Here is a 10,958-nt window from a genome sequence, read left to right as displayed (position 1 = left end):
GATTGGTAACTAAAACTGCAACAGTCATCCATATTAAAAAGTGATTAAATTTATAGGATTGAATAAAATGAAAATTTATTGGCAATTCCTTTAATTTTTGTAGTGATTTAAGAAGAGTATTTATATAAGAAAATAAAATAGAGATTGAATTTAGGAATAGGAAGGAAATACTGTGAAAGGGTGATAAAATAAATTAAGATTAGGGTATATTGTCTTGTGTTGTCTTCTCAAAAGAGGGGCGGATCGGGTGGTGACCCCTTCCGGACTGGAACCCAACCAAACCAAACCTTGCACGTCTCTCGTCAGAGGCATTCTCACAGCACGGACCACGCAGATACTCTTCATCTTCCTCTCCTCTTCCTATTCATTCCTTTATATCTCTTATTGGATTCATCTATCTCTCTCTCTCTCTCTCTCTCTCTCTCTCTCTCTCTCTCTCTCTCTCTCTCTCTCTCTATATTCTCTGTCACTCACTCGCCTTCACTCACCAACCCAAGCTTCCACCCCTTTTCGACTCCCTTCCATTCACTCGCAGGTATTTCCTTTAAAGTATTATTTTTTGACAATTCATCGATTCACAATTCCGCTCTATCACACCAACTTTATTCCGCTCTATTCACGCCCACGCCCTAATCTCGATCTGATGCTTCCAACTTCTGCCATTTTTTTTCATTTATCAGTAGGGACCCATCAATGTATCCTAATTCGCTTCTCTATGCATCTCAGTAAATTTATTTAACTGATATCTGAATCCGACCTTCATCCCTCTTGATCTTCAAATAAATTTTGTGTTTTACATACTCCGATACCTAAAACATTTGCATTACATTAGTTTGCTGTCTTCGCGTATTTAACACACTTGCAATTCTCTATTTTCGTCGTCCCCTTCTGTACTTTTTCACCGGCTGTATTTGCGTGTTAACAACGGGTATCGTATGTTGCTATTTAATATAATAGGGACTGGATGTCTGTTTTCCTGTCTTTTGTATGCTGACCCAGCTCATTGATTTGAATTTGGATTACAGTAACTGATGGGGAAGAAAGTCAGAAAGAAGAGTCGAGGTTCTGCCAAGGAGAAGGGGGTTGCTGCCCCTTCACCTAAAAAGGTTGTTGAGCCTACCAACTTGACTGTCGAGTCTGTTGATGAAGGCGTTTTGGTTGCAAAAGAGACAAATTATTGCCCTCATCTCGTAAAAGGTGTTAATTTAAGCACATTGTCCACCAAGATTGAGTCTGGTGGATCCATAAGGTGTGAAGATTGTAGGGAAGGTGCGTCTGATAGAAGGGGTGGTAAAGGAAAAGGTAAACATGGGAAGAAGAAAAGTGGTGCATCACTGGATTCAAAATCTGAGTCAAAGTCAATATGGGTGTGTTTGGAGTGTGGTCAATTTACCTGTGGTGGCGTGGGACTACCCACAATCACTCACTGCCATGCAATAGGGCACGCGAGGAAAAGTCGGCACCCCTTGGTTGTTCACTTTGATAAGCCTCAACTGTGTTGGTGTTTCCCTTGCAAAATGCTTATTCAAGATGATAAAATTGTAAAAACTGATGAACCGATTCATCTTCTATCTGATGTTATGAAATTATTGAAAGGACGATCACAAGAAAAATCTTCCGTGGATATTGAAGATGTTTCCGCTGGGGATTGCAGTATTACTTCGGAAATCAAGTCAAAAGCTCTGTTCACTAATGATTCGACTGTACAATGCGGTTATGTAGTTAGAGGTATGCTAAATCTGGGGAATACTTGCTTCTTCAATTCAGTCATGCAAAATCTGCTAGCCATGAGTAGATTGCGGGACAGCTTTCTAAAGTTAGATGCTCCAGTTGGGCCTCTTATTAGTTCCTTGAAGAAGCTTTTCACTGAAACAAACCCTGTATCTGGATTAAAAAATGTTATAAATCCTAGATCCTTTTTTGGCTGTGTCTGTTCTAAGTCTCCCCAATTTCGAGGATATCAGCAGCATGACAGTCACGAATTGCTCCGTTGTTTACTCGATGGGTTAAGTACTGAAGAACTGGCTGGAAGAAAGCAGAATGGTGCTCCAAAGAGAGATGGGACCTCTTCCAATACGTTAGTTGATGCTTTATTTGGGGGTCAGATATCAAGTACTGTACGTTGCATAGAATGTGGGCATTTCTCAACAGTGTATGAACCTTTTTTAGATCTTTCACTTTCTGTTCCAACTAAGAAACCTCCTCTTCGGAAGGCTCAAGCAGTACCTCGAACCAAAAAAGGTAAACTTCCACCAAAAAGAGGTGGAAAGACTCGAGTCAAAGTTAACAGGGATACTGATCCCTTACCTGTTCAAACTCTATCGAACCAATCATCCAGCCACCAATCACAATGTCCTGATCAGTCTGTCATATCAGCTGCCGGAGAGATGGGGACTTGTTTTGGTGATTCTACATTATTGGGTTCTGAACAAATAAACAGCGTGGCTGATAAAGAGGAGTTGTCTTCACCAAATTTGGTTATTGCTGGAGAACCTCAACATATGCAAGTGCTTGACAATGGTGCAACGAAAACCTCAGAAGATTTTTCATGGTTGAATTATGTGGAAGCTAGACCAATGATAGATGAGTGTGATTTTATTTCCCAAAAGGAGGATGCCCCAGAGGTACAGGATACTGAGCGCAAAGATGATTGTTTAAAAGAATTCCACGGACAGGCCAGCAGTGAATCTAGTGGTCCTGTTTGTTTCCCTACGGATGATCAGAACTTAGGACCCGATTTTTCTTCAGCAAATGGATGGGAAGATGAGGTTCCATTACAAGTTCAAGATTCAGAAGTGTTGTTACTTCCATACAAAGAAGAAAGTTCCTCGGCTGCTGAGATCATAGGAGGAGATGGCGAGGCCTCCTCATCGGTTTTGGGTGGTCGTCCAGAAGAATTGGAGATTGATGGCTTTGGTGACTTATTCAACGAGCCTGAAGTTTTTGCCGGGCCTGCTCCCAGACCATCTTCTTGTGGTGAGGTTGTGGAAGCTAGTTTTATCGTTGGAAGTAATAGTGAGTCTGATCCCGATGAAGTAGATGACACAGATTCCCCTGTCTCTGTAGAGAGTTGCTTGGCACATTTTATAAAACCTGAGCTTCTCTCGGACGAAAATGCCTGGTATTGTGAGAACTGTTCAAAAGTTCTCCATCTTCAAAAGATGGAAGAAGAAAAGCAGGCAAGAGATGTATGTGATGGAAACGAGTCTGGAATTCATGATGAACCATGGCATGCAGGTAATTCTTGTTCTGTTAATGTCAGAACCAATGGAAATGGGAGCATAGAAAATGACCAAAACATAGAAAGTTCAGTTTCACGGGAGAAACATGAGACAAAGCTTGAAAATGGTCAAAGGGATGAGCTTTGTTTAATCCTTAATGAAAGGAATGGTGGGTCACTTGAAAAGGAAGATACTCCTAACAATGAGATGCAGTCTTCAAGGTTTCATAATGCTTGCAATGAAGAAAGCTCCAGTCATTTAACTGCTGATTCTTGTACTGCAGAAAATGTCCGAAGAGATTATCCGATGATAGATAATGATAACAGTGACTTGGAGGATGCTGACTCCAAAAGTGTGAAAGTGAAAAGGGATGCAACCAAGAGGGTCCTCATATATAAAGCTCCGCCTGTCTTGACCATTCATTTGAAGAGATTCAGTCAAGATGCCCGTGGTCGCTTAAGTAAATTAAACGGCCATGTCAATTTCAGAGAAAAAATGGATATTAGACCATATATTGATCCCAGGTAATTTGTTACTTTTCTAGATCTTGTTTGAAGTTCGAACAATTAATAAGTGCGCAATTCTTGCCCCTTCAGAATGGTATATCAGCATGTCGGACACTATTCAGCGCTGGGACTCCTTCGACCTGCCTTGAGCATGTGTCAAATATCCCTTTACCTCTCGCAATTAAAAACTAATTTATTTTCTGCTGAGACTCCTCTTGGAAACTGACTAAGAGCGGTGACCCAAGCCAACACGTTCTCTTGACTAGACACTTGAAAGAGAACAACTTCTGCTATTGACTAGACACTTTATACACTCCTATAAAACAGTACTATACGTTTTAAACAATTACTTAGACGTTCAAATCATTTAAATTGAAAAGATTATGAAGCACGGAACCCTTTCTATTGAAAGCAAGTATCCTTATACCCAAAACCCTGTTGTCTTGGTTCTAAGTAGCTGCTCTACCTAATCGTGGTGGTTGTTGTTGTCCTTCACTATGGTTGTTGTTGTTGCCTAATGTGCCTTGAGCATCTGTTGTTGGTGATGCTTCTCCACCATCGTGGTGGGCAGACGTCAATATTTTTTAGGTCCTTTGCCCGTATGCAGTATAATCCCTCTAAGTATCTTTTTTGTAATGGTCATTATCATATGAAAAATTGTAAAGCTTTTAAACTATTTTTAGAAGGGGCGCATATATACTGCATCCCATTGTTGTATACTTTGAAGATGTTTCACAGATGTGTCTACGTGTTTTCATTTATTTTACACTCACCCTAGTTTTTTATTCAAGTGTTGTGAATTGTTTTTCTAATTTTGGCACAAGAAATATTTTGGAGACAATTTCACATTATTTCAGTTGCTAACAGTTTGGATTTGTAAATGCAGTTATGATTGGAAGTCTTAGTTGTTTGTTTTGTTTAGTACTTTACTGATCTGGTGGCTTGTTGTAATTCACTCACAATTCTATTAAAGCAGGTGCACAATTGAAGAGAAGTATGAATACCACTTGGTTGGTTTAGTGGAGCATTCGGGAACAATGAGAGGGGGTCACTATGTTGCCTATGTGAGAGGAGGGCACAGGAACAGTGGGAAAGAGAGTGAGGGTTCCACATGGTATCAGGCAAGTGATGCATATGTGCGTGAAGTTTCCCTTGATGAAGTTCTTCGCTGTGAGGCATACATTTTATTCTACGAAAAAGTTTGAGTGAAACGCATCTATTTTTTAAGAATTTACATTCTAGATAGATATAGAGGTTTACTAAAGTTAGGAGGAAGGGAGATATATCTTTGCAGGTGAGTGTAAAAGAAATTAGAGGATATTGTATACCATTTTTTAGACATGTGATGAGATGTTGAATGTACAATGCGATGTCATACAATCAAAATTTAAAAACTTTCTTTTGATGCTAAACTCTAAAAGCCCTCTCTCCCCTCACCTTCTGTTCAACCTTTGTTTCGTCATTAATTATTTAATGTAGGTCATAAATTTATTCATACCAAATTTCTCTCCGATATTTTTATCGTGAAAAGAATTTCAATTCATAAGGTTATAGTGAACCTCACTCCCTATTTTTTCTCCTTATTTTTTCTCTTTTGGAAGCACGAATAAATTAGCTTTTCTAATGGAGTTGTTTGCTTGTTGGCATCATTACTTTAGTCACACCTGTTTTGAATAATTTTCTTTCTAATCACGTTTAGAGAATAAATGAAATTAGTTTCTTCATAAAAATTAATCCATAAATAAATAAGTTTATAAAAACTTTCTCACATAGTTTTTCTAATTTTTATTTAATTAGAAATATATTTATTTCTGTTTTTTCTTCTAACATTAACCAAAATGTTTATATTTAATAACATTAAATTGAAACCTAGTAAAAAATAATAAATGTAAGGATTACGTTCACTTTTTAATCCTTACAAAATTTGAATGTAGTTTTGACTCTCTAAATCACTAAAATTAAATAATTTTCATCTACCATCACTATATCAATTAATGGTTAAAAGAAAAATCTTAACATTATGAAGTTAATGATCAAATCTTTAAATGAGTAATTACTATAATTATCACTTTCTGTAACTAGATAATATATTAATTATTGCACGAATTTACTTACTTTTAAAATTGAAAATGAATCTGCAATTAAAATTTTACAAAAGCTAATATTATACAGTCACAAAAATTATAAGGACTGAAATAAATTTAAGCACTTAGTATAAACATTGAATTGGACTATAAAAGAAAGTAAAAATAAGGTTGCTAGAATTAAAAGAAGAATGAACATAAATTAAAATATAAATATATTATTATTATTTAGTTTTTCCGTTTACATATTATTTAAATATTTATATTTTCATTATAATAAAAATATTACTGAAACGTTGTTAGCATAATTGTTCATGTTAATGATAACCAATAATAGAATAATCAATTAAGTAAATAAGAATATTTACGTTTCATAAATTACTATTATATAATTATTTCTTGAACATAAATAAACGCCACCAATTATTCAATTTAAAAAATATATATATAGTTTTTGTGTGGAAAGTTCTATTGAAGGATATTTATGTTTCATAATCTCTTATTTATTGTTTTTCAATTTTTGACTTTTTTTTATGTTTTGTTCATTCTTCAAGTTTCCATGCCTGGAAACCACATTTATGCACAGTTTTACCCTTAATTTGTCTTCTCACCAACATTAACGTCTTCCCATGCACAATGAGTTTCCCTATTCTAAAGACTTCAACTGCCATAGGCAAAACTTTCTCATCACAAACACTTTTGCAGCCACTGCATTCAGATATTTTGAATAATAGTTGAGTATTCTTACATTAGTTTTTTGTAGAAATATTTAAGGAAAATTATAAATCATTTTATAAGTAAAAACTTATTTATACATAAACTAAAAATAATAATCATGCTGCTTTTAAATTCATCATGCTGCTTCGATTTACCGGGATAAATGTTTATTTTTATTTTTATATTTTTTAGCGCAAAATGTTCACTTTGTCGAGAATGTGTGTTATATCTATCAACCTAAGTAATCCGATTTCTGTACTCTGACTCATTTTTATAGTACTCAGAAGCAGCTGTTGGATACATAATTTTTGTTTTAAAATAAAGACCTTAAATTATGAAAATGAATGTTTAAGTAAATAAAATTAGATTTGTACCAATGAAAACAGTTGAGTTTGAATTTAATTTATAAAATCAATTTTTATTTAACTAAGGAGATTGTAAGAACCTAAAAATAATTAAAGTGTATAAGTAATTTATTTTTATAAATATATTTGATTATTTTATTATTAAAAGACTGAACTGTAAATAAAAAAATTAGTTCATCAAGTTTCATTTTGTTTTTTCTAAAAACTATTTTCACCTTTTATTTATTTGAATACCATAAACAAGTTTAAGAGTTTTGATTTAAAGCACAACACTTTTATTCTAACACATGATAAGAGTAAATTTAATTTTTGTTCTTTTCATCATTTGAAAAATTTATATGCATACTATATCTTAATTGATTTCATGTAGTTTAAGAGAGCTCAAAATGAATCTCTACCTTCTACCTGTTTATAGTTGTTAGAATGTGTTTAGATTATTGATGTAAGTTTTTTTTTCATAGATAGAACATTTTATGAGAATTGAGAATTAGAGCTTTTAGAGTGAAGTTGGTTTAAAATTTTCATCCAATTAGAGAAGTTACTATTTTTATATTGTAATGCTTTGATTGAATGATGGATATGACTAAATTACAATTCAGATCTCTTAAGATGTGTTATGACTAAATTATGATTCAGATCTCTAGATATGTTATGACTATCTGAATTGATAATTTATTTTGACGGATAGTTTTAGTCAAATTAATTTGAAGGTATTTTATATCTTAGAAAGTTCAAGTAGCCTTGCTTGCTGGGTAAGCTTATGAGAAAAGCTTCCAGTGGTCAGTAAACCACTTATGATACAAAAATATTTTTGTAAATGTTCAAAGAGCTCTCTATTTCCGCTAGAAAAAATTATATGTTTTGTTTCTAGTACTCATTCATTAGGTGAGTCGTTCCCTTGCCAAACGAAAATTATTGTTTACATCAAAAAAACTCAAAAAGGGAAATGTACTTCCATATTTCCACCGAGGCTTTCGCTTCTTCTTCCTCTTCTACCTTCTCCCTCGACAACACTCCCTCTCTCTCTCTATCTCCCATCTCTCTCTTCTTTTCACTTCTCTTCTGTCACCATCACACCTTCATTTATACATGCCTCTCCTAGCAGAGGCAAAAACCAAAATGCAAAGCTTATTTTTTACTGTTATTAATGCAGATTGAAGAGAACCAATAATCCATAATGCTAACATTAAAACCCACAGATTTGTCTCCTCTCTGTCCTTTATCACCATTCCTCTATGTACCTCATTAAATTAATATTCCAACTTCCTCACTTGTAGGGTTGTTGCAAATTTAATGCAACTTCTTCAATGTTACCGTTACCAGCCATCTCATCTTCTCCTGATCTTCCTTCTTTAATACCACATTCTTCTTTTCATTTTTACTTCAATGCTTCCAAACCCTAACAAAGATAACATCAACCCTCCTTTTTCTTACTTTTTTTCAATAATAAAAAAGAATGAAAAATAAAGTATCAATAAATATAGAAATGTGTCAAAATATATTTTCTAGATGTTTCTGCTGAAAGGGACCGAGGAAAACTCCTGCTGCTCCCGTTCGGAAATGCTTCTCCGTTACCGACCGGTCCTCCTCCTTTACTCCTGAATTCTTCTTCAATGTCAAAATGGGGTGACCTGCAGGAAACACTCCGACGCTCAAGTCAGAAATTATCCTTGCAAGTCTAACGTAAATCAATCATAATCAGAGAGTTTAACTTCTCCATCGTTTGTTATTTATATGGTTTCAAAGAATCTTATCCATTAATTTACCTCTTAATGACAATCAATGCTCACCTTGACTGCTCGACACTAACTGTTACACCATTAATTACGCATTCATGGTTATTCAAAAGCTGTCTCCAGCCAACGGCTGGAAAGTTTCCATCACCTTCATGTGTCTGGTCGGTCTAATTGGCCGATCAACCCCGCGTGCTCGGTAAAACAAGTATGCCCGGTCGGCTAACCCTACTCGATAATAACACTAGACAAGAGAGAATGGTAGTTGAACGATGTGACTTTACATTTGAAAATAAAACAAAAAATGGTTTAAAATAAAATATATCCAAATTTTAAAATTTCAAAATAAAATATATCCAAACATGTGAAAACTTTATTAGAGACGTTATCCTAATAATAATGTGAACTTGTACATACACAATGATATTACGTTTCTTGACTTTGAAAAACCCAGTATAAACTTAACCAAATCAACATTCTATTTAAAATTAATAATTAAATACATGACTATAGCTGTTTTGTTGATGGAATATACTATTATGAACACTTAAATATATATGGACTAAACATGTTTTTTATCTTCTCTTCGCAAATTATGAAATTTCAGTCGAACATGGTTATATATATAATATGAGTTAAATCAATAAATATTGGAAAATATGTGTTGTTGAATTAGGCTGAGTATGAGAAAGTACGTAAAGTTGGACGGAGAGAAAGAGGAAAGAAAATACGAAGAAGACTTTATTTGGGTGGCGTGAAAAAGTCCAAACATACATATAGGACGTGTTTTATTTGATTAAAGGGGAAAGTGGATCAGTAGAAAGCCAGAATCACAGACTGCACTGCGGGAATGGGTTTGACAGTGTATGAGCTAAAGCCTGCCATTTTGATAACATATTCCCACTCTTTCAGGGTCCGCTCTTTCCCAAAGTTAGTGTGAGCCATCATCACCATGTCCAGCATCAGCCCCACGTCTTCCAGGGCCTTCACCTTACCTTCTTCTCCTTCTTCTATCACCGCCTCCACGATCATCACCTTCCCATTTTCCTTCGAGATTGCTTCCCTACACTTCTTCAAGATTTCGATGCACTCTTCGTCCGACCAGTCGTGCAAAACCCACTGCATGTCTTTCTCTTGTTACAAAAACGCATACAAACAAAGTGAAAATGCAAACAATTAGTACAAACATACCATGAGAAAAGCAGCATCGGCTTTAGGAACACTCTGGAACATGTCTCCTGCCCCGTGTTCGAGGCCATCGGAGTGAGGGGCCTGGGCGATGACATGGGGAAGATCAAAATTGATGGCTCGAATGGAAGGGAGAGCTTGATGGAGGATGCGCATGGCAGTGCCGTTGCCCCCTCCCACGTCCACCACCGACTTGAGACCACGGAATTCCTCGTTGCAATTTTCGATGATGACAGGCATGACAAGCTTGGCATCGCATGCCATCGCTTCGTTGATGAGGTTGCTGTGGTCGAGATTGGCGGCGGCATAGCGCCACACGTCTTCGCCGTGAGTGTTTTGAAATGAGGGACGGCCATTGGCCATGACGCGAGCGCTTAGACTGTGCCAAGGTGCTAGCATTATAGGAGTACTCTCCAGCAAAAGTAAAGCGGCCATGCTCTGTTGCCCCTCTTTCATCAAACGACGAGACAGAGGTGTCTGTGTATAGCCATTGCTGCCGCCCATGGTTACGGCTTTGAATATCTTCCTGTGCGCCAGGAATCTCATTATGCGTTTCAGAAGAGCAGGATCACACCCCAGAGCTGATGATATCTCCGACACTGTCATCGCCCTTCCATGCTTTTCTATGGCTTCAGCAATGCCAAGCTCTATCGCACATTTCACCACTGCCATTTCCACAAATCCAAATATGTACTTCCATATCTCCACCGAGGCTTCCGCTTCTTCTTCCTCTTCTACCTTCTCCCTCGACAACACTCCCTCTCTCTCTATCTCCCCCATCTCTCTCTTCTCTTCACTTCTCTTCTGCCACCATCACACCTTCATTTATACATGCCTCCCCTGTTAGGCCCCTGCTAGGAAGGATACCATGTACCACACATTTTTATCAAGAAAGAAAATAAAAATAAAATAAAAAGTAAAAAAAAAACAGTATTAGTCAAAATGAACTTCAAAAATTTAATTATATCAAATAATATTTTTCTTGATAATATTCAAATACTCAGCATCATCAAAATATAGAAACAATGAGTGAAGACTATATCTAAAAGTACATGAAGCTTAATCCTCAATTAAGTCTGATTAATTTGTCTTGAGGTTGAGGTGATTAATTATGACTCCACTCCACTATGATTCAAAATAATTT

The 10,958-nt window shown here is 36.0% G+C and overlaps 2 protein-coding genes across 4 annotated transcripts; one reads left to right on the top strand and one right to left on the bottom strand.

Annotated features, from left to right (window-relative positions):
• The first annotated feature begins 202 nt into the window (after positions 1–202).
• On the top strand, positions 203–5,139 carry LOC108320765 (ubiquitin carboxyl-terminal hydrolase 2). 3 transcript variants are annotated; one of them, XM_052872847.1, is made up of 3 exons: positions 203–535; positions 1,026–3,745; positions 4,701–5,139. In XM_052872847.1, exons 2-3 carry the CDS (start codon positions 1,032–1,034, stop codon positions 4,930–4,932), a joined length of 2,946 nt encoding a protein of 981 aa, XP_052728807.1. In that variant the 5' UTR covers positions 203–535; positions 1,026–1,031; the 3' UTR covers positions 4,933–5,139. The 3 variants fall into 3 exon arrangements, with proteins under 3 accessions (XP_052728807.1, XP_017407778.1, XP_052728808.1); XM_017552289.2 differs by having other exon boundaries at positions 204–535; positions 4,704–5,139; XM_052872848.1 differs by lacking the exon at positions 203–535 and adding an exon at positions 542–928.
• Positions 5,140–9,345: 4,206 nt separating this feature from the next.
• LOC108320756 (acetylserotonin O-methyltransferase-like) lies at positions 9,346–10,672 on the bottom strand. Its single transcript, XM_017552272.2, has 2 exons — positions 9,818–10,672; positions 9,346–9,745 (listed from the first exon to the last, which is right to left on the bottom strand). The coding sequence occupies exons 1-2, from the start codon at positions 10,592–10,594 to the stop codon at positions 9,440–9,442; spliced, it is 1,083 nt and encodes a 360-aa protein (XP_017407761.2). The 5' UTR covers positions 10,595–10,672; the 3' UTR covers positions 9,346–9,439.
• Between the last annotated feature and the right edge of the window lie 286 nt (positions 10,673–10,958).

This window comes from Vigna angularis, chromosome 2 (genome assembly GCF_016808095.1).
Source record: "Vigna angularis cultivar LongXiaoDou No.4 chromosome 2, ASM1680809v1, whole genome shotgun sequence".
Lineage (NCBI taxonomy): Eukaryota > Viridiplantae > Streptophyta > Magnoliopsida > Fabales > Fabaceae > Vigna > Vigna angularis.
Note: the sequence above shows the minus strand (reverse complement) of the source record. Positions and strands in the feature narration are given on the sequence as shown.